We start from the raw sequence: 24,185 nt of genomic DNA, 5'->3' as shown, positions 1-24,185 counted from the left end.
TTCTTTCTGTTTTTATCTTCGTGCACACCTTTCACCATACATACAAAGTTTTAACTGGTTCATGCAGTACATTTACAATTTCCAGTGAATGTTGTGATTTCAAAATCTTGATTAGTGATATTTGTCAGTCTGAAAGTGAGCCAATTTCTTGTGATATTGTTTTTTCAATTTCAAGTCTGAAAGTGAGCTAATTTCTTATGATATATCTATTTTTCAATTTCCAGTCTGAAAGTGGGCTAATTTCTTATGATATATGTATTTTTCAATTTCCAGTCTGAAAGTGGGCTAATTTCCTACTGTATTGGTTTTTTAATTTCCAGTCTGAAAGTGAGCCAATTTCTTATGATATATATATTTTTTAATTTCCAGTCTGAAAGTGGGCTAATTTCTCACTCTATTGTTTTTTTTAATTTCCAGTCTGAAAGTGGGCTAATTTCTCACTGTATTGTTGTTTTAATTTCCAGTCTGAAAGTGGGCTAATTTCTCACTGTATTGTTTTTTTAATTTCCAGTCTGAAAGTGGGCTAATTTCTCACTCTATTGTTTTTTTAATTTCCAGTCTGAAAGTGGGCTATCTGTTCTACCCTAATGGTGACCTTGTCTCGGTGTCCAACGTCAGCTTGAACATGTGGGAAGTTGGAGAAGACGGGCAACCTCCAAAAGATTACACTTTCTCTTTCGTGGCTGGTATACAGCTCTTTGTTTCCTCTTGTCATTAAAGAAACTAAATTGAATAACATTAAAATATAGTGGGATCCTAGATAGCATGGTGCCAGTGGCTTCATTGTTGACCTGCCATTATTTTGGCTGTGCAGCATAACGGTACATTAGGTCACAGACTAGTTACTAGTGTTGAATCTCACACTCTTTTACTACTTAGTCATTGCTGGTGTAACGGTGAATATTAACCGATAATTTTTACCAAATCAACTTTGGGACAACATGCTTTCTGGGGGTGGGACAACATGCTTTCTGGGGGAGGGACAACATGCTTTCTGGTGGCGGGACAACATGCTTTCTGGGGGAGGGACAACATGCTTTCTGGGGGCGGGACAACATGCTTTCTGGGGGCGGGACAACATGCTTTCTGGGGGAGGGACATACATGCTTTCTGGGGGAGGGACAACGTGCTTTCTGGGGGCGGGACAACGTGCTTTCTGGGGGCGGGACAACATGCTTTCTGGGGGTGGGACAACGTGCTTTCTGGGGGGGTGCTTTCTGGGGGTGGGATAACGTGCTTTCTGGGGGCGGGACAACGTGCTTTCTGGGGGTGGGACAACATGCTTTCTGGGGGAGGGACAACATGCTTTCTGGGGGCGGGACAACATGCTTTCTGGGGGCGGGACAACATGCTTTCTGGGGGTGGGACAACATGCTTTCTGGGGGTGGGACATACCATGTAGCCCAGTGGTAAAGCACTCACTTGCTGCTCTATCGGTCTAGGATCGATCGCCGTCGGTGAGCCCATTGGGCTATTTCTGGTTCCAGCCAGTGCACCACGACTGGTATATCAAAGGCTGTGGTATGTGCTCTCCTGTCTGTGGGATGGTGCAAAGATCCCTTGCTGTTAATGGAAAAAATATAGTGGGTTTCCTCTCTAAGACTATATGTTAAAAGTACCAAATGTTTGACATCCAATAGCCGATGATTAATGAATTAACAAAACCAACAAACAAACACGCTTTCTGGGATATAATGATGAAGGGCTATATCACCATTATTAAAATTAGTTAATTAGGATAAGTAGCTAAAAGTACAAAGCAGATATTTTTTTTTATTGAGCAAAATTAAAAAATTTAAATAGATAAATGCAAGGTTCGAATTGATCACCCCTGGTGACTGAAAACGACGACAGGCGACTGAAAAGCCACAGTAAGGTTGCCCGCCTGGCGACCGATTTTTTTTTTTTTTTTTTAAATCAGTAATCAAAAATATTATTCGGGCAAGTGAAAATAGATTCGGGCAAGTGAAAATAGATCCGGGCAAGTGAAAGTGCTATCACCACTTGCCAGGATGGCAACTCAAAAAAAAAGTTAAGTGCAGACACTGTAAATGTATTGCTTTGAAAACCTTAATAAATAAATACAACATGTTATTTTTTTTTTAGGTGGCAAAGAGTTCAGTGTGCATGTCCAAGGGGGAGTAACTCCAGTCTGGTACCATCAGGAAGACAGAGGTGGCAAAGTGATGCAAATGTTTTGCAAGTTTACGATCAATGGCAAGGCAGGTCGAGGTTCTACGGAATTTTTCTACAGGTGCATTTATTAATTTTATTTAATTTCTGCCGCTCCCCCATTGTCCCCTTTCCTGTCTGTCATTGTTTCTCTCATTTCTGTCTGGCAGTTCCTCTCATCAGGGGTGGGAATTCTCCTCGGATCCGCCGTTTTCCTCTCATGGAACATTGTGTTTCCTCGTATTTTAATCGTGGAAAAAAACAAAAGGTCATGTAAACTTCTGGGCCCAGATTTTGGAAGCTGTCTTACCGCTACGATATTGTAAAACTGATCTAAATGATGAAGTTACACATTGAATTACGTTGTGACGTCATTATGAATCTAAATGCGACTGCATTTCTTATTTGGTTTCATTTGCAAAGGATGCGAGTAAGCTTTAGCCGGGGGGTATGCCCCCCGACCCCTCTAGATTTCCTCTTTTTTACAGTTCACCAGTTCCCACCCCTGTTTGATCTTTCAACATCTTTTGGTGTCCACCTTCACATCACATCAAATCACATCACATCACATCACATCACATCCTTGTCTCTCCAACTGTCACCAGTGTTTGTGTCTAGTGTGACATTTTATCATGTTTTATTGTTAAGACAAACTCTTGGACATTGTTGAATCAGTGTCTGTTGACATTACTCTCATAGTTGGTTTTGTTTAACAACACCACTAGAGCACATTGATTTATTAATCATCGGCTATTGGATGTCAAACATTTGGGAATTTGGACATGTAGTCTTTAAAAGGAAACCTGCTACATTTTTTTATTAGCATCAAGGGATCTTTTATATGCACCATCCCACAGACAGCATAGCACGTAGCACATGGTGCACTGGCTGGAACGAGTAATAGCCCAATGGTCCCACCGATGGGGATCGATCCCACACTGACCGTGCATCAATCGAGCACTTTACCCCTTGGCTATGTCCCACTCCTACTCTTGTAGAACCAGCCACAATTATAGTTGCTTCCTCGCGGTCACAGGGCTCCCCTGAAATAACAGCTTAAAGTTAAAAGTTAAAGTTTGTTTTGTTTAACGACTCATTGGGTATAAGGCAACTACACCGACTTCACTCTCACTAACCCACTGTCTTGGACAGACAGTCCAGATAGCTGGGACAACGTGCTTGAACCTAAATGGATATAAGCACGGAAGTAACTATAAATACATATATAAATAAATACATGTTGGAAGGAGTGACAAGTTTGGCAGCAGCAGATTTTCTCTCATTCTGTAAACCAAGTTTCAATGTGATCATATGCCAGAAACCACACACCTGTGGTTTAAAATGTGCTGAGGTCTAGTTCAATATTCAGACCTGTATGTAGGCAACTATACAGGAGGGTCTAAACCATAGCAAATGAAATTTGTAGGAAAGGAAAGGAAATGTTTTATTTAACGATGCACTCAACACTTTTTATTTACGGTTATATGGTGTCGGACAGGTTGTTAAGGACCACTTATGGGCTACTCTTTTTGATTAGCAGCAAGGGATCTTTTATATGCACCATTCCACAGACCAGTGGCGGATCCAAAAAATCCATTTAGGTGGGCACCCAGTGACATAAGGTGGAATACCAAGGCAACTTTGGGGGTGATTTGGAGGGGGATTGTAAAAAAATGAAAATTAATTATAATAAAATTATAACTATTGTAAAATTTAGGGGGGGGGCGGGCCCCTGAAGTCCCCCTAGATGCGCCTCTGCAGACAGGATAACACATACCACGGTCTTTGATATACCATTCGTGGTGCACAGGCTGGAGGAAAAAATAGCTCAATGGGCCCACCGACAGGTTGTAGGAAAGCGTTCAGGATATGCTTCCCTGGAAAATGTATTTATAAAAAAAGAAGAAAAGTAATTTTGAGCAGGAAAGCAATTTCAACCCTCAACCACCCCTCTGCACATATTACTTTCCAGTGATTAGTGAACTGAACTGTCTTTTGTCATCTAATAAAATAGTATGAGCAAACTTTACAAAGCCTGTTTTTGTCTTACACGCATGTAAAAACAGCTGCGTTTAAGAAAAGCAGACGTTGTAAATTCAACCCTATATGTTTAACTTGTTGTTTGTTTTAGAAATGATGCTGGACCAGCAAGGCAAGTTGAAGCATCGATTCCCCTCCTGTCAGAAGCATGTGTGGAGGACATCGGTGATTATAAAGATTGCCTTGTCTTGGACTTCTCTGATGTTGCCTGTTCCGTGTCGGCCATTGTCGGAGGGAAAGGATCACAGCTACCTCTGCTGACTCAAGTAGAGAAACAGGTATCTTTATGATCCTCTCTCGCTCTGTCTTCCTCCCTCTCTCTCTCTCTCTCCCCCTTCCCTCTCTCCCCTTCTCTCCCCTTCTCTCTACTTTTCTCCCTTGCTTCCTCCCTCTCTCTCTCTCTCCCCCTTCCCTCTCTCCCCTTCTTTCCCCTTCTCTCTACTTTTCTCCCTTGCTTCCTCCCTCTCCCACTCTCTCTCTCTCTATCTCTGTCTTATCTCTCTCTCTGTTTGTCTGTCTCTGTCTTTCTGTCTGGCTGTCTCTGTCTGTCTCTATCTCTCTCTCTCTCTCTCTCTCTCTCTCTCTCTCTCTCTCTCTCTCTCTCTCTCTCTCTCTCTCTCTCTCTCTCTCTCTCTCTCTTTCTCTCCCTCTGTCTCTCTCCATTCTGTCTGTCTGTCTGTTTCTGTCTCTCTGTCTGTCTGTGTCAGTCTGTCTCCCATCCCTCTCATTCTCTCCTCAATCTTTTTTTCTCTTTCTGTCTTTCATTTGCTCTGTCTTGCTGTCTCCATTTTTTTCTCAGTTTATGTTTGTGTTTGTGCATCTTATCACTGTCTGTGTTTTTATAACAAGTGAGACATTCCATATCATCTTGTGTATGACATCTTTCAAAACTGTGTTGTGATTGTATAAATCGCACTTTGACGTCTTATAATTAGGTACAATGTTGTTTTTTTGTCGCAGGTTGATATGAAAGTACCAGAAGGCATCTGTTTGACACTGAAAGCATTTCAAGCACAACTAGAGGTACGCACCAAGTCCTGGGTACTTAGAAAAATATCTTTATAAATATCTTTATAAAAGAGGTTATATTAGTTGATGTAACATGTAAACTGGATTTGTAGAATATTGAACACTATGTGGGTGTAATTTCTGTTGTGTTTGTGTATTAATGTCTTTTATCCTAGGACGGAATGTAGCCCAGTGGTAAAGCGCTCGCTCGATGTGTGGTCGGTCTGGGATCGGTGGGCCCATTGGGCTATTTCTCGTTCCAGCCAGTGCGCCACGACTGGTATATCAAAGGCTGTGGTATGTACTACCCTGTTTGTGGGATGCTGCATATAAAATATCCCATGCTGTTAAATATAACAATAATCATATATTAGTGATTTCCCTAGAAATTTGGCAAGGCATGGTAGATCAAACACTTTTGGGGCATTTTCAACATTTTCGGGGCACATGTATTTCATTGAAAATAGACAAAAATTAATTGAAGTAAACAATAATGTAATTTATGTGTTTGCTTTAATAAATGAATGGCAAAAGATATAAAAGGCATATTTTAGAATTAATTACTGAAAAAGGCTTGTTTAATCTCAGGGCAGCATGGTGCTGATTAAGGCAACATGGTGCTAGACTATTGAGGCATGGTGCCACACCATGCTAAAACAAGCTAGGGAAAACACTATATGTTAAATACCAAATGGTCATAGTTTAAACTTTCTTTCTTTCTTTTTCTTTATTTTTGTGCTTATATCCAATTAAGGTTCAAGCACGCTGTCTTGGGCACACATCTCAGCTGTCTGTCTAGGACAGTGGGTTCGTTTTTAGTTGGTTAATGGTTAGTGAGAGAGAACCCTGTACCTACCAGCCTTATGTTTGATGGCTTAACCACGATACCACCTAGGACGGTAGTTTAAACTGTGTGGAGGTGTCATTAAATAAACATTTGTTTTGCTGACTGGCTCACTGATGTGTCTGTACGCTGACTCTATTTGATTGTCTCTTTGATAGATTTACCCAGAACTGGCAGCTTTGATATCAACGATTAAATCCACTGCAGTGTAAGATACAACAATAAATCTGTTCATTAACTCACTCACTCACTCACTCACTCACTCACTCACTCACTCGGCAATCAATCAGTCACTAAGTATATCCATCCGTATGTCCGTCCATCCATTCCTCCCTAACTCCATTCATCCATCCATCAATGATTAATTGCTTCTCTAAGTTAGATTATGGGGAGCCATTTAAGATATTACTATACTGATTACAGATACGAATATAAATTCCCATGCTAAGGGGAGCTAAAAATGAGTCCTTCAACTAGTCTCAGGGAGTGATCAGGAGTGAGAGTGATGGCCCCTACTTAAATCGCAAGGTCTGGTGGAAATTACCTACTAGGTTCCCTTAACGAGCTACTCTTGGCGCACTGATCTTCCAAACTATACGTAGCTACTTTTTTAAAAATACTTTTGACGGACTGTTCAGAATTGCACCTAACTTCCTTCACAAAAATGTGCACCATTTCTCTGGCTTAATACTACGGGACATTCCAAATTCCATAGCACCATACCACCCTCCACCTGTTACCGGCCCCGGTCAGACTGCTGGTGCTCCCTTACACCTGCCAGTGCTGGCGGTACCCCCCCTCCAACCCACCCCTTTCCTGTCCTGGATGGAGGAGGTGGCCAAGGTCGGCTCTACGACTTCTTGCTCTGAATGTGCACGTTAAACACTCTGGCCGTACCTGACCTAACCTGACCTGACCTGTGGAAATTGATTTATCTGTTCCATTTACAGAGCAGGAACATTGCAGGAACTACAGACAGCATGTTCTAACACTGTGACACTGCTGAAGACCACCTCAGTACACAGCGAGCTGCAAACAGCCATCATGGAGGGCCTGGTGTCTGTGTTTGATGGGAAAGTCGCCGAGAAAAGATTTGCTGTGCGATCCTCGGCAGCAGGTAATTATTAATCTCCAAGTAGTTTCATTTCCATCCTTCTAGTTCAGTCATCTGGTAGAAAGGTGCCAGAAAGCCGTGCTAGAAAAAACCCATCTAGCACATGTCCCCTAGACGGTAATGCGCCCTTTTTATTGGTTAATTGGTCTCATCGTTTAGGAGGTAGACGGCATTGCTAACTGTTCATTATACCTGTAGCCCAGTGGTAAAGCACTCGCTTGATGCATGGTCGGTCTAGGATTAATCCCTGTTGGTGGGCCCATTGGGCTATTTCTCGTTCCAGCCAATGCATCACGACTAGCATATCAAAGGCCATGGTATGTACTTCCCTGTCTGTGGGATGGTGCATATAAAAGACCCCTTGCTAATCGAAAAAGAGTAGCCCATGAAGTGGCGACAGCGGGTTTCCTCTCTCAATATCTGTGTGGTCCTTAACCATATATCTGACGCCATATGACTGTATAACTGTAAATAAAATGTGTTGAGTGCATCATTAAATAAAACATTTTCTTTGTTCCTTCCTTGTTCATTATGTCGTTTGATAATCAAAGGTAGTACATGACGTCACGTGATATGTAACACTGCATACATTCCTTCTAGTGATGAAATATTTATCAGCTGAGAGAAGGGTTGTGAGCCGGTTTATCCCAGTAGCACATGTAGCACGTACTATGGGCCCCGCTCTTCAGGGGCCCCGCGGTAATGTATACATTTATTTTACCCAGGTCATTTTTCTCTCCTCTCCACACAGATCTTTAAAGCGGCTCTGGTTGTGAAGTCATGGTACCAAAATAAAATGCAGTGAATTTTATAATAATTCTAGTAAAATTATAAGTATCATTGAACTAGAAAATATTTCTGGCACTCGTTCTTTTGTAGATGATGTTACTGACATGGGACTCAAGAAAATAAACCCTAAAGCAAGCTGTAGTGAAATTATTATTCTGTCTGTCCATATAGTTTTGCAGACCTTTTTTTTCACAATGCATCTTGATGTTGAACTAAAATGTGGGTATAGCTTTATCATACAGAGTTGCAGATCAAGTTTTGACTTTCATGGAGGTTGGCCCATTTTTGGGAGTGTTATGTCCCTTGAACATTGTCCGAGACCCGCTGTTGTAGACCTGGCTTGGTGCTTATAAACCTTTTAGAGTCCAGACTCGAGACTTTAATAGAGTCCGAGACGTGAACATCATGACAATGCCATACAAATTGTATGCATGTGATGTCATTAAAGATTGGGTCTGGACTCTAAAAGTTTTATAAGCACGGGTCCAGGGCTCCATTCCACGAAGCTATCTTGGCCCTAAGATCACCGTAACTGCACAACTAACATATACACTTAAGATGATCTTAGCACTAAGATCGCTTTGTGGAACGGGTCCCTGCAGCATATGATTATTGTATTTACTATGACCGACTCCCTGCAATGTATGATTATTGTATTTACTATGATCGACTCCCTGCAGTGTATGATTATTGTATTTACTATGACCGACTCCCTGCAGTGTATGATTATTGTATTTACTATGACCGACTCCCTGCAGTGTATGATTATTGTATTTACTATGATCGACTCCCTACAATGTATAATTATTGTATTTACTATGACCGACTCCCTGCAGTGTATGATTATTGTATTTACTATGATCGACTCCCTGCAGTGTATGATTATTGTATTTACTATGATCGACTCCCTGCAGTGTGTATCGACTCCCTGCAGTGTGTGATTATTGTATTTACTATGATCGACTCCCTGCAGTGTATGATTATTGTATTTACTATGATCGACTCCCTGCAGTGTGTGATTATTGTATTTACTATGATCGACTCCCTGCAGTGTGTGATTATTGTATTTACTATGACCGACTCCCTGCAGTGTGTGATTATTGTATTTACTATGACCGACTCCCTGCAGTGTGTGATTATTGTATTTACTATGACCGACTCCCTGCAGTATGTGATTATTGTATTTACTATGACCGACTCCCTGCAGTGTGTGATTATTGTATTTACTATGACCGACTCCCTGCAGTGTGTGATTATTGTATTTACTATGACCGACTCCCTGCAGTGTGTGATTATTGTATTTACTGTGACCGACTCCCTGCAGTGTGTGATTATTGTATTTACTGTGACCGACTCCCTGCAGTGTGTGATTATTGTATTTACTATGACCGACTCCCTGCAGTGTGTGATTATTGTATTTACTATGACCGACTCCCTGCAGTGTGTGATTATTGTATTTACTATGACCGACTCCCTGCAGTGTGTGATTATTGTATTTACTATGACCGACTCCCTGCAGTGTGTGATTATTGTATTTACTGTGACCGACTCCCTGCAGTGTATGATTATTGTATTTACTGTGACCGACTCCCTGCAGTGTATGATTATTGTATTTACTATGACCGACTCCCTGCAGTGTATGATTATTGTATTTACTATGACCGACTCCCTGCAGTGTATGATTATTGTATTTACTATGTCCGACTCCCTGCAGTGTATGATTATTGTATTTACTATGACCGACTCCCTGCAGTGTATGATTATTGTATTTACTATGACCGACTCCCTGCAGTGTATGATTATTGTATTTACTATGACCGACTCCCTGCAGTGTATGATTATTGTTTTTACTATGACCGACTCCCTGCAGTGTATGATTATTGTTTTTACTATGACCGACTCCCTGCAGTGTATGATTATTGTTTTTACTATGACCGACTCCCTGCAGTGTATGATTATTGTTTTTACTATGACCGACTCCCTGCAGTGTATGATTATTGTTTTTACTATGACCGACTCCCTGCAGTGTATGATTATTGTTTTTACCATCACTGACTCCCTACAATGTATGATTATTGTATTTACTATGACCGACTCCCTGCAGTGTGTGATTATTGTTTTTACTATGACCGACTCCCTGCAGTGTGTGATTATTGTATTTACTATGACCGGCTCCCTGCAGTGTATGATTATTGTTTTTACTATGACCGACTCCCTGCAGTGTATGATTATTGTATTTACTATGACCGACTCCCTACAATGTATGATTATTGTTTTTACCATGACCGACTCCCTGCAGTGTATGATTATTGTATTTACCATGACCGACTCCCTGCAGTGTATGATTATTGTTTTTACCATGACCGACTCCTTGCAGTGTATGATTATTGTATTTACTATGACCGACTCCCTGCAGTGTATGATTATTGTTTTTACTATAACCGACTCCCTACAATGTATGATTATTGTATTTACTATGACCGACTCCCTGCAGTGTATGATTATTGTTTTTACTATGACCGACTCCCTACAATGTATGATTATTGTATTTACTATGACCGACTCCCTGCAGTGTATGATTATTGTTTTTACTATGACCGACTCCCTACAATGTATGATTATTGTATTTACCATGACCGACTCCCTGCAGTGTATGATTATTGTTTTTACCATGACCGACTCCTTGCAGTGTATGATTATTGTATTTACTATGACCGACTCCCTGCAGTGTATGATTATTGTTTTTACTATAACCGACTCCCTACAATGTATGATTATTGTATTTACTATGACCGACTCCCTGCAGTGTATGATTATTGTTTTTACTATGACCGACTCCCTACAATGTATGATTATTGTATTTACTATGACCGACTCCCTGCAGTGTATGATTATTGTTTTTACTATGACCGACTCCCTACAATGTATGATTATTGTTTTTACTATGACCGACTCCTGATTGACAGGTGAAGATGGATCTGATGTGTCGTCTGCGGGTCAAATGGAAACGTTTCTTGGAGTTCTCGGATCCATTCAGGTGTGTTCTTTCTTTGTAAAATTTATTTTTTGAAGGTACTCAGTTTTTTTTTCTTTTTTCTTTATGACAGCAGAAAAACTGTTACTTTGTTGATAACTGGAGGATGGGATGTATAGCTGTCGCATAATGTACGGTCGGTTTAAAATGACCAAGAGTTAACTCTCTTGAATAGTGATATAGTTCATGTGATTTGATATATTGACTAGGTAGGAAACAACATCAATAGGACGTCACATATAAAGTGTCGTTGTTTTCGGATCAAGTTTGCAACATTTAGCATAGGTATTTTGCACATTAGATAAAAAAATTAAATGACGAGTTGTAAGGTAAATGGTATCTCATGTAGTATTCTCCATGTACAGCTCACAATTCATAATTTTATTCTAAAGTTAACCTTTAAATACAATAATGTTTTTTTTATTCCAGTTGCTTGCTGATGCAGTGAGAAAGTGTTGGGCCTCTGCATTCACCTTCCAAGCAGTGGAGTATAGAAGGTAAATATAGACACAGGCAGGTGGCCAGGGGCCGATCCAGGAATTTGTAAACAGGGGGGGGGGGGGAGATGGTTACTAAATTCTAAAAAGGGCAAATTTGAGTTTGCTGAAGTCAAATCAGCCGAGTTCCTAAAGGGAACGAACTCTGTAGGAGGTTCGGGAGCATGCTTCCCTGAATTTCTTAACATAAATATACTCAGAGATGTGCTTTCAGGGCAATTTAGTGTTCTATTTTGTGGATGATGAATTCTGTCCCAATCAATGCCCAACGAATAGTATATCAAAGGTCGTTGTATTTGCTATCATATCTGAGGAGAAGTGCATATAATAGCTCCCTTACTACTAATGAAATGTAGCCGGCTTCTTCTGAAGATTATGTGTAAGAATTATAAAATGTTTAATATATCCAATGACTGATGATTAATTCAATTATTCAATGTACTCTAATGGTCTTGTTAAACAAAACAAACGTTTAACTTTTTGTTGTTGATATTTTTCTCTTTTGTTTTTGTGTTTATGTTTTGTTTTTCTCTTACGTCCTATAAACTGACCCTTAACATAGCCCTCGTCTGATGCGAGGACGGAACGTAGTGCAGTGGTAAAGTGCTCACTTGATGCGCAGTCGGTTTGAGATCAATCCCTGTCAGTGGGCCCACTGCGCTATTTCTCACTTCAGGTAGTTCTTGTTTCCGCCAATGCACCACGACTGGTATATCAAAGGTTGTGGTATGTGCTATCCTGTCTGTGGAATGGTACATATAAAAACTCCCTAGCTACTAATGGAAAATGTAGTGGATTTCCTCTCTAACTAAGACTCCAATAGCCAAAGATTAATAAATGGTGTCTAGTGGTATCGATAAACAAAACATTCTTTAACGTAACCTATTTGCATTCCCCTTTTTCCAATGATTGGTTGTATGGGGGTGTTTGGACCAGTCTACTAGGAAATGTGGGAAATGGATGAATGCAAATAGGTGAGAGGCCAGATTAAATGTTCATGAAAAGAAAAAACAATTTTTAAAAAATTCAATCGTTTTATTATTATTATTATTTATTTTACAGTAATTTTGTTGTTGTTTTTTTGTTCTTTTTTATTGTTGGGTTCTCTTATAGGAGGGTTTTGTTTTGTTTGTTTTTCATTCTCTTCTGTTGTTGTGTTTGTTATGTTTTGTTTTTTGTTGTTTTTGTTGTTTGTTGGTATTGTTTTTAACAGACAGCATGGACAGCCACTGGATGCACCTGTTGGTGTTGTTATCCAGGAAATGATTCCATCTGACGTGTCAGGTATTTACCACTACTAAAAGCATTGACCCTAGTTAGTAGGCAAAGGAAAGAAAAACACCCCCTTAAAAAAAAAAAAAAATCATGAAAAAACGAACCCCACCCACACACCTTTTTGACTATTACAGTGTTTTTATTGTTGAATTAATTACACATTATCTAATTTCTTACATAAATTACTTGGATGTGATTTTTTTTCTTTTTAATCTTGCCTTGACAAAGTAAAAAGGTGATGTATACACATATTATTTTTCCCATGGTGATGGTAGCATCAACTTTTACATTTAGCTTAATATTAAAATTACACATTTAGCTCTGTATCTCAGAATGCAGTCAGTCTAGGATCGATCCCCATCGGTGGCCTATTGGGCTGTTTCTCATTCCAGCCGGTGCACCATGACTGGTACACACCAAAGGCTGTGCTATCCTGTCTGTGAAATGGTAGGATATAAAATATCTCTTGCTACTAATGGAAAAATGTAGCAGATTTCCTCTCTTAAGACTATATTTTGCCAAAATTACAAAATATTTAACATCCAATAAGCGATGATTAAAATAAAATCATTATGCTCTAGAGGTGTCATTAAACAAAACAAACTTTTAAAACTATTTCTCACAAACTATAAGTCCTACATCAGTGAAACATGGTTCATGGTTACCATTATGAATGTTCATCTCATTGCATGCTAAAATTAAAAACAAAGTATTAAATTAAAATTTCAATTTTCTTTTAAAATGTTTCTTTTAAAGTTTTTGTTTCTACCTCCCCCCCCCCCCCCACCAGCTTTTAATAGATCATATCAGACTTATAGTTCATATGACTATCACATCCCTAAAATTATGAATTCTGTTAAGTTTAGTATGCTTTTGGTAATCCAGTAGCTCAAAATGGAGTTTATGCAAAACCAAAAGGTTTGTGCATTGTGAACTAGGGTCATTGAATTAAAAACTAAATGTCTAACATAGATAAAAATGAGAATTTGCTTCTTTTTTTTTTGCTTCTCATGCAATGTTAGTCATCATATTGCAAGTGTCTGTCTGTATGTCTGTCTGTCTGTCTATGTGTCTGTCTAGTCACATTTGTTTCTGTATGTGACTGAATGTGCTAATATCTTCCTTGCCTTGCCTTACAAAATTTCTAAATCTCAAATGAGTTTTAACTACTAGGTAACCAATTGTTCATTTATGCGAATTATATTTGTGTTGTTGGTGGGCCAATTGGGTTATTTCTCATTCCTGTCAGTGCATCATGATTGGTATATCAAAAGCCATGGTATGTGCTATCCTGTCTGTGGGATAGGACACATATAAATCCCTTGCTACTAATGGAAAAATGTACATAGTGGGTTTCCTCTCTAAGACTGTATATCAAAATTACCAAATGTTTGACTTCCAATAGCTGATGATTAATAAATCAGTGTGCTCTAGTGATGTTGTTAAACAAAGCAAACTTTAACTTTATATTTGTGTAACCTAACCCATTACCTCAAACCTGTATTGGAATTACATTTCATTGACAGTTTTTCCAGCTGATAACTAATTTTAAGCAAAATAAAATATAAAATAAAACTATTTCATTGTGAATCATTAAAGAACAGTTTCAGTGATACTTGGTACAGTAACTTTGGGAACATGTAAAGGTTTACCATGTAACTAATTTGTGGTTCACATGAAAAACATTATCGTACCTTGTTTTATCTTGTCTTACCTTGCCTTTGCATATTCTTGCCTTGCCTTGCCTTGCTTGCGTTACATTGCCTTAATTGCCTTGCTTTGCCTTACTTGCCTTGCCCATCCTTGCCTTGCCTTACTTTCCTTGCCTTACTTTCCTTGCCCAGTCTTGCCCAGCCTTGCCCAGCCTTGCCCAGCCTTGCCTTGCATTACTTGCCCAGCCTTGCCTTACTTGCCCAGCCTTGCATTGCCTTACTTGCCCAGCCTTGCATTGCCTTACTTGCCCAGCCTTGCCTTGCCTTGCCTTACTTGCCCAGCCTTGCATTGCCTTACTTGCCCAGCCTAGCATTGCCTTGCCATGCCTTACTTGCCCAGCCTTGCCCAGCCTTGCCTTATTGCATTGCCTTGCCTTGCTATGCCTTACTTGCGCAGCCTTGCCCAGCCTTGCCTTGCATTACTTGCCCAGCCTTGCCTTACTCGCCCAGCCTTGCCTTGCATTGCGTTTCTTGCCCAGCCTTGTATTGCCTTACTTGCCCAGCCTTGCCTTGCCATGCCTTACTTGCCCAGCCTTACCCAGCCTTGCCCAGCCTTGCCCAGCCTTGCCTTATTGCATTGCCTTGCCTTGCTATGCCTTACTTGCGCAGCCTTGCCCAGTCTTGTCCAGCCTTGCCTTACTTGCCTTATTGCGTTGCCTTGCCTTGTGTTGCATTGCATTGCCTTAATTGCTTGCCTTGCCCTGCCCTACTGGATCTGCCTTGCCCTACTGTGCCATGCCTTGCCCACAACGATGTAGGGCTCAAGGTGCTTGTTGAATTGCATCTACCATGCTGCATTTAATTCAGATAAGCTTCAAGTGTGTTCTTTATTAGTGGGTGGGTGGTGATCGATAAGTCTAGTGGACTAGTAGAGACTTTGGTTGTCCTAACAATATGAACCATAGTTTTCCAAACAACTTACTTTAAGATGCAAAAGCACTGAAACACATTTATCAACATAATGATTATAATTAAGTTTTGTAGATATTATTTCTGTTTGATATTAGCTCAAAGTTGATGATACAATAAAAATATTTTTTAATATAATCAGGGAACATTTTGTTTCCAAAATCTTAATTAGCGATATTTCTAGTCAGTTAAAACTTGATTAGCAACTACTGTTTAATGTTTTAAAATTGTGTAGCAATCTCCGAAACTTGTGTAGTAAATTGCAACACGATACTGAACGAAATGTTCTCTGATCGTGGCTGAAATCTAAGTCTTTGTCTTAATTCATCCTTTTCTTAAGCTACCATTGTTATCTTTTTAATCATACTTTTTACTTTGCAAGTGTTATTACGAATCCTTTGTCATAATTGATAAAATTTAGGTTTTGCTCTTACTTAAAAAGAACAGTCCTCTCAGAATCAAATTTGAAAGTTTTCATCATAATTATAGAGACAGGTTTTTTCAGAAATCAGATTTGATTGTTTCTAAAAGTGATGATTTTCACTTCATGAATTAGAGAGTCGGTTATGAAAATTTGACTCTTCTTTTGACAGGCGTTCTATTCACACACGAGCCGATGACAGGAAATCCTTGTCAGATGGTGATCAATGCAAGCTATGGACTCTGTGAGGTAACCTTTATATAACTCAGCCATTTGTGTCTTTTAAATATACTATTTTGCCTCTTAACAAGTTTTATATGGCATTGGGTGGATCTGCCAATAGTCTGAGATATGGACTCTGTGAGAGCCATTTTTGTTTAATATGCTGTTTTGCCTCTAACAAGCTTTATTACTCTAGCAGTGACTCATATATATACCTGTCAACTGCCACACATTTGGTGCAAGTCTCACACATTTGTAACAAACATCACACTCTCACGAAGCGCTACTGCAATCTCACGCTTTTTACAAATATACTATTTTATAATAGTGATTTGTATTTTGGAGCTGAATGGAGTTATGTGCAAGGTTTCTGTATTAGTTACCTACTAGTAGTAATACAGCATATGGAGCCTGCCCTCTGTTCTGTACCAACAGTCACTACCAATGACCGACTTATATGGTTTAACATAATAATAATTACTAAAACCTGCACTTGCTCGATTTTTAGATATCTCCATTTTGGGCTTTAATAAACAAACAAATACCCTGTTTTACCCAGGGTGATTAGCCCATGGATCCCTTGATCAGGGCTTGGGACCTGGACCCGACCAAGAGCCTGCAGTCCCTGGCCCCTGACTTCTAATTTTCTCACGCCTAAGAATTGCCACAGGTTGACAGCTCTGCTCATAGCAAGGAAAATATTTTTTATATTTTCTCAGTGAGAAATATTCTGCATTGATGTAACGTACAATACTATTGGTTGATTTGACGCTTAATAACAAATGATCTTGTTGGTTTTAAATAAAAAGGTTTTTGAGGAAAAAATTGTTGGGGTTATAAATAGAATGGCAAACTCAGTACCAGTTATTACCAAATTTATGTTCCTCATGTAATAATTTTTAGTTGTCACTCTGTAAAGCTCGTGACAATGGAAAATTATTTTACTCAAGACATAAATTTGATAATTACTGGAAACTTCCAATAGGGGCGGGACGTAGCCCAGTGGTAAAGCATTCGCTTGATGCTTGGTCAGTTTGGGATCGATCCCCATCGGTGGGCCCATTGAGCTTTTTCTCGCTCCAGCCAGTGCACCACAACTGGTATATCAAAGGCCGTGGTATGTGTTATCCTGTCTGTGGGATAGTGCATATAAAAGATCCCTTGCTGCTAATCGAAAAGAGTATCTCATGAAGTGGCGACAGCGGGTTTCCTCTCTCTATATCTGTATGGTCATTAACCATATGTCCGATGCCATATAACTGTAATTAAAATGTGTTGAGTGCGTCGTTAAATAAAACATTTCTTTCCTTCCAATAGTTTGTGCCTTTAAGATAATTTATATGTGTAATTTCAGTCAATAGTGTCCGGGAAAACGAACCCTGATATTTTCCTCATACACAGAACTTGGGATGACCAGTTGGAAATTGTTGAAAAGAAATTAGGAGACAAACAGATGGTAATCAAAATGGCTGGTGAGTCTTTAATATAATGTGATGGGAATCGTATTTCTTTATGATTGTTATTATTATGTTGGACAATGTTTGCCATCACATGCGCACATTTTTGTCAGCGAATTATTACGACTGTTATTGTTTTTGACAATGCTTGTCAACTGAAATTCCTGAGAATAGTATGCTTGTTGATGATGTTGTCTTCCCCCCAGCGATCAAATAATCGATGGTCGGGCAACTCGGAGCTGGAGAACAGCATATGAGCGCGAGGCTCAGACTGAACTGTTTGACAGACAGGACGTACCCGAAGCAAGATCATAACACAAATTAATGTGTCGAGCCTCAAGCAGGATCATAACACAAATTGCAGGCATGACAATCTTCCGCAGATCCGCGGAAATCCGTTGTCACTCAGATGGTCTAAATAAATTTTTCTCAATATTTCTAATCTGCTCCCGTGCCATGTTGGGTTACTTCACGCTTTAGACCTTCCCCCTCACGGCCTTTGGCCGTGTACTGTCCGCTTTGTGCACAGTTCGCAAAGCTTTCAGCTGATTTTATCAAGTGTCAAATGTCATGCCTGAAATTGATGTGTCGAGCCCCAAGCAGGATCATAACACAAATTGATGTGTCTAGCCCCAAGCGGGATCATAACACAAATTGATGTGTCGAGCCCCAAGCAGGATTATAACACGAATTGATGTGTTGAGTCCCAAGCGGGATCGTAACACAAATTGATGTGTCTAGCCCCAAGCGGGATCATAACACAAATTGATGTGTCGAGCCCCGAGATTATAACCCAAGTCCCAAGCGGGATCGTAACACAAATTGATGTGTCTAGCCCCAAGCGGGATCATAACACAGATTGATGTGTCGAGCCCCAAGCAGGATCATAACACGAATTGATGTGTCGAGCCCCAAGCGGGATCATAACACGAATTGATTTGTCGAGTCCCAAACGGGATCATAACACAAATTGATGTGTCTAGCCCCAAGCGGGATCATAACACAAATTGATGTGTTGAGCCCCAAGCAGGATCATAACACAAATTGATGTGTCTAGCCCCAAGCGGGATCATAACCCAAATTGATTTGTCTAGCCCCAAGTGGGATCATAACATAAATTGATGTGTCTAGCCCCAAGCGGGATCATAACACAAATTGATGTGTCGAGCCCCAAGCGGGATCATAACACAAATTGATGTGTCGAGCCCCAAGTGGGATCATAACACAAATTGATGTGTCTAGCCCCAAGTGGGATCATAACACAAATTGACGGGATCATACACAACAAGTGGGATCATTGATGTGTCTAGCCCCAAGCAGGATCATAACACAAATTGATGTGTTGAGCCCCAAGCGGGATCGTAACACAAATTGATGTGTCTAGCCCCAAGCGGGATCATAACACAGATTGATGTGTCGAGCCCCAAGCAGGATCATAACACAAATTGATGTGTCGAGCCCCAAGCGGGATCATAACACGAATTGATGTGTCGAGTCCCAAGCGGGATCATAACACAAATTGATGTGTCTAGCCCCAAGCGGGATCATAACACAAATTGATGTGTCTAGCCCCAAGCAGGATCATAACACAAATTGATGTGTCGAGCCCCAAGCAGGATTATAACACGAATTGATGTGTTGAGTCCCAAGCGGGATCGTAACACAAATTGATGTGTCAAGCCCCAAGTGGGATCATAACACAAATTGATGTGTCAAGCCCCAAGCAGGATCATAACACAAATTGATGTGTCAAGCCCCAAGTGGGATCATAACACAAATTGATGTGTCCAGCCTAAGGTTGACTTTGACAGCAGACGATAACATACAGTGGCATGTGACGGGACTGACTTGATAGATAAAGGTGGGTGTTTTTCTTATTTACTGGAGCTGATTTTATGACTTTTTAAAAATAATTATTCACATCGAATTGACCAGTGTGTAAATAAATTACCTATTTCCATACAACCAAACTTTTTCTGGTCACCTTGGTGTTTTTAATACCACAAAATGCATTTTTTATATTTTTAAAAACGCACATGCATCTGAGAAGTAACAGTTATGAAGTTGAGTTTTAGTCTATTGTTAGAGGATATTTCACCATTTCAACTTCACAGAATCTTGTTTCACACTTTTGTAACGTTATCCAAATGTGTTACATGTTTGTAACTAAACCCAACTTAGTGTCCATTGTAACGTTATCCAAATGTGGTACATGTTTGTAACTAAACCCAACTTAGTGTCCATTTTTATGGGTTGAAACTCAGGTCTGCACCTTCAATGTATTTTTAGATTCTGGTGGAGTGGAGGAGCTAACCACAGATTCGTCAAAAGCCGCGGAAAGTTGTCTGACAGACAAAGAGATTTTGCGTCTTTCTCGGATTGGTGTAAAGGTATTTGTCGTTCATATGATGCAGAAAACAATAAGTGCTAACAGGGGCCTAGCTGGGCATTTCCAGGTGGTACGCAGACTTTTTGGGGGATGGAATAAAATGCATACACATACACGCACACATACATGCATTTACATCATATATTTTAATTTAAAAAAATATATTTGTAATCACAGGTGGTACGCAGCTGCGTACCTGCGTATATGGAAGCTAGGCCCCTGGCTAAAACCTCATACTGCGATATCACTTTTGTTTGTGGTCGTCTAATTTTCATTTAATTTTTAAGAACATTAACATTAAGAACAGTGAAAATGTAACACATTTTTACATATAATATGTATTTGTGATTCGATCCACGAATTTAAATACCCAGTGAAATGTGTTTTGTAGCAAAACCATGGAAATTTAAGCCCACGAACATAAAAGGTTTCACAGTATATTTCCGATGTAGTTCGACATTATAAATACATTTTTATAGTTAACGAGAAAAATGCCCCAAATCTACTGACCTGTAATGAATTTTATAAATCTTAGAAGAAACCTGCTACATTTTTCCATTAGCAGCAAGGAATCTGTGATATGCAATTTCCCACAGACAGCACAGCATATACCACGACCTTTAATATACCAGTCGTTATGGTGCACTGGTTGAGATAGGAAAAATTGCAATCAGAGAATGTGTCCACTAGGGTCTCCATGAGTACTCAAGTACTCGGACATGGGCCGAGTCTAGCTAGACTTGAGTCTGTTCACAGGACTCGAGTACCCGTCCAACAAAGAGCACTTTCATTTAATTATATTTTTTAATGTAATTTCACCATATGCTTGCGGCCTGTTACATTATAGGGCATGAGACATAAGAGAAACAAAAGTTGAATGTGTGGAATACAGTATTATAAATGACATGATTTGGTATCCAAGTTCAGCACTGGAATTAAGATGCACAATGCTATTTTACTGTATTCCTTAGTCTCATTATTATCTAGTACCGGGTACTCGAGTCCGGGTCGAGTTTGACCCTTGAGTACTCGAGTCCCAATATAGCAGCTTGGGTTACTATAATAATAATTTCAATCATCTTGGTAATTGTATAATGAAGTCTCATGATTGTGATTGTGATTTTTTCTTTGTTTTCCAGTTGGAGAAGTATTTCGGTAGTGGTCGGGACATTGAGTGGGCCATTACAAACAACATTGTCTATTTATTGCAGGTAGATTGTGATTGCTAGCTCTTTTCTAAACAAGCATGTAGTGGTTTTAGACCAGTCTCGGTGGCGCAGTGGTTAAGCCATCGGACTTCGGGCTGGTAGGTACAGGGTTCGCAGCCTGGTACTGGCTAAAACCCAGAGCGAGTTCTTAAGGGCTCAATGGGTAGGTGTAAGGCCACTATACCCTCTTCTCTCTTACTAACCAACTAACAACTAACCACTGTCCTGGACAGACAGCCCAGATAGCTGAGGTGTGTGCCCAGGACAGTATGCTTGAACCTTAATTGGATTTTAGCACGGAAATAAGTTGAAATGAGTGGTTTTAGGAGACAGTTGATCAAAGACCAAGATCATTGTTGAAAGTGTATTTAATGCTACAGTGAAACCACTCTAAACAGGACCACTTGTAAAGAATCAGTCCCTTAAATCTGATTGTTTTACATGGTCCCTTTGTAAATATCAGTATAGAAAATAACCTCTCTAAACCAGATACCCGTTAAAACTGGACTTTCTACTTGGTCTCATGGGTGTCCAGTTTAGATGGGTTCCACTGTATAACTCAAAGGTTAAGAAGGAAGAAGGAAATGTTTTATTTGATGAATCACTCAACACATTTTATTTATGGTTATATGGCGTCAGACATATGGTTAAGGACCACACAGATATATAGAAAGAGGAAACCCACTGTCGCCACTATATGGGCTACTCTTTTCAGTTAGCAGCAAGGGATCTTTTATATGCACCATCCCACAGACAGGATAGTACATACCACGGCCTTTGGTACACCAGTCATGGTGCCCTGGCTGGAACGAGAAATAGCCCAATGGGGCCACTGAAGGGGATCAATCCTAAATCGACTGCGCATCAAGTGAGCGCTTTACCACGGGGCTATATCCCACCCGTCAAAGGTTCTATAAATTCAGTAATACCTAGGCTCAAAATTAATTTTATAGAGTAAGACGTGAGCAAATGTAAGCAAATGTTAGACACTGAAAAGCAGTAACTGTTGTAAAAAGTTGTCTTATACTTATAGTATAATTTGTTTTATAAAACAGGGTCACAGTAACCATATTGTTGACCCCCTAAAATAGCTGTAGTTTAAAACTTTCCTTCTATTTGCATTTATGACATAGTATGTACTCATTTAAATTTAGTCTCAGATTACTTACTATAGAAATATTTGTTGCCATTCTTTTCAATCTGACTGCCAACTGGTTGATGTGTTTTGTAGTGTCGTCCAATCACAGCACAAGAGCATGAATCCGATGAAGACCTGATACATGAGTTTGACAGTGCCATGGCATCTGACCGAGACTGGTTAACAACAGGCAATATTGGGTAATGTTCTCTTAACAACCAGCAATATTGGGTAATGTTGTGTTAACATCAAGCAATATTGGGTAATGTTGTGTTAACATCAAGCAATATTGGGTAATGTTCTGTTAACATCAAGCAATTGTGAGTAATACTGTTAACATCAGGCACTATTGGGTAATAATGCGTTAACAGAAGGTAATATTGGGTAATACTCTGTTAATATCATGCAACATTATTAATAACATGAAATATTGGGTAATATTCTAGAAGCAACAGACACTGTTGGGTAATTCTGTTACAGCAGAGCTTCTAGATTATGGTAGCCCCACTCCCATGGCTAGTGATATTCAATGTTGGGCTAGTAAATAGTTAATATTGCCATGTCCGATGGCTAGTGAAAAACAATAGTGAAATGTTGCAGTTACATCTATTTTGTAAATATGAATAGCCTGCCCCCCCCCATCCAACCCCCCCCCCCCCCCCCTCAATGTTAGTGTTTTAAAGCTATATCTCCCTCTTTAGGTAACATATCTGATTATTACTATTATTTAGTAAAATTGTATTAACTTAAAGTAAAGTAGGGCTAGTGATTTGTAATCATGACTAGTAAATGGTTTAAATCACTGATCCCCTGGCTAGTGAATTTGTAATCATGACTAGTAAATGGTTTAAATCACTGATCCCATGGCTAGTGGATTTGTAATCATGACTAGTAAATGGTTTAAATCACTGATCCCCTGGCTAGTGAATTTGATAAACATTCTAGAAGTTGTGACGTGGTTTAAATCACTGATCCCGTGGCTAGTGGATTTGATAAACATTCCAGAAGTCGTGGTTACAGTCAGAGAAAGAGAGAGAAAGACAGATATATTGATAGACAGACAGTTAGACACAGATAGACGGCGACAAACAGATAGACGGAGAGAGATGTGGGCAGATATCTAGATAGGTAGCTACCTATAATTTATCATTTATCTAGTTTGTTTATAATATGCCGTATCTCTGATTCCTCTTGACAGTGTATATAATGTTTTTTCAGTGAGATGATGCCAAAGGCCGTCACTCCCCTCACATGGAGTGTGTTTGTGTCAAGTGTGGAAATGTCTTTACAGGTAAACGGCATAAAAATAGAAATAGATTTACCTCGAATGAAAACATAACTTGTGGATCATGCAATATCACGATGACATACCGATAAAAAGTTTAAAGCAGGCTTTCCATATGTACAGCATCTGTTATCCATCAATTGTCCTTCTGACGTGCAACATTTGTCATACGTGAAAACACTTTCCATATGTACAGCATCTGTTATCATCAGTTGTCCTTCTGACGTGCAACATTTGTCATACGTGAAAACACTTTCCATATATATATATATACGATTTCACGGACTGACAGGTTATTTTAATGCTTGTTTTTATGTATTGTACTGAAAAAATTGGGCAAAGCTCGAGGACTAGAAGAAGAAGTTGGTTTTGTTTAACGGCACCACTAGAGCATATTGATTTATTAATCATTGGCTACAGGATGTTAAACATTCAGTAATTTTGACATATAGTCTTAGAGAGGAAACCATCTTCATTGTTCCATTAGTAGCAAGGGATCTTTTGTATGCACCATCCCACAGACATTGAAATAGCACATACCACGGCCTTTGATATACCAGTTGTGGTGCAGTGGATGGAATGAGAAATAGCCCAATGGGCCCACCGACAGGAAACAATCCTAGACAAACTGCATCAAGTGAGTGCTCTACCACTGGGCCATGCCATCCCCC

General features: G+C 39.7%; 1 protein-coding gene across 1 annotated transcript in view; it reads left to right on the top strand.

The window, feature by feature from the left end:
* Nucleotides 1–24,185, top strand: part of LOC121389336 (putative phosphoenolpyruvate synthase) — a 71,245-nt gene that overhangs the window by 13,123 nt on the left and 33,937 nt on the right. The window contains exons 9-22 of the mRNA XM_041520932.1: nucleotides 559–686; nucleotides 2,107–2,254; nucleotides 4,304–4,490; nucleotides 5,173–5,273; nucleotides 7,015–7,181; nucleotides 10,934–11,004; nucleotides 11,431–11,498; nucleotides 12,712–12,782; nucleotides 15,988–16,064; nucleotides 17,392–17,509; nucleotides 19,784–19,884; nucleotides 21,023–21,094; nucleotides 22,323–22,429; nucleotides 23,448–23,520. Of these exons, the coding sequence (XP_041376866.1) occupies nucleotides 559–686; nucleotides 2,107–2,254; nucleotides 4,304–4,490; nucleotides 5,173–5,273; nucleotides 7,015–7,181; nucleotides 10,934–11,004; nucleotides 11,431–11,498; nucleotides 12,712–12,782; nucleotides 15,988–16,064; nucleotides 17,392–17,509; nucleotides 19,784–19,884; nucleotides 21,023–21,094; nucleotides 22,323–22,429; nucleotides 23,448–23,520 (1,489 nt within the window). The remainder of the gene's footprint in view (nucleotides 1–558; nucleotides 687–2,106; nucleotides 2,255–4,303; nucleotides 4,491–5,172; nucleotides 5,274–7,014; nucleotides 7,182–10,933; nucleotides 11,005–11,430; nucleotides 11,499–12,711; nucleotides 12,783–15,987; nucleotides 16,065–17,391; nucleotides 17,510–19,783; nucleotides 19,885–21,022; nucleotides 21,095–22,322; nucleotides 22,430–23,447; nucleotides 23,521–24,185) is intronic.

This window comes from Gigantopelta aegis, chromosome 14, assembly GCF_016097555.1.
Source record: "Gigantopelta aegis isolate Gae_Host chromosome 14, Gae_host_genome, whole genome shotgun sequence".
Taxonomy (NCBI): domain Eukaryota; kingdom Metazoa; phylum Mollusca; class Gastropoda; order Neomphalida; family Peltospiridae; genus Gigantopelta; species Gigantopelta aegis.
Note: the sequence above shows the minus strand (reverse complement) of the source record. Positions and strands in the feature narration are given on the sequence as shown.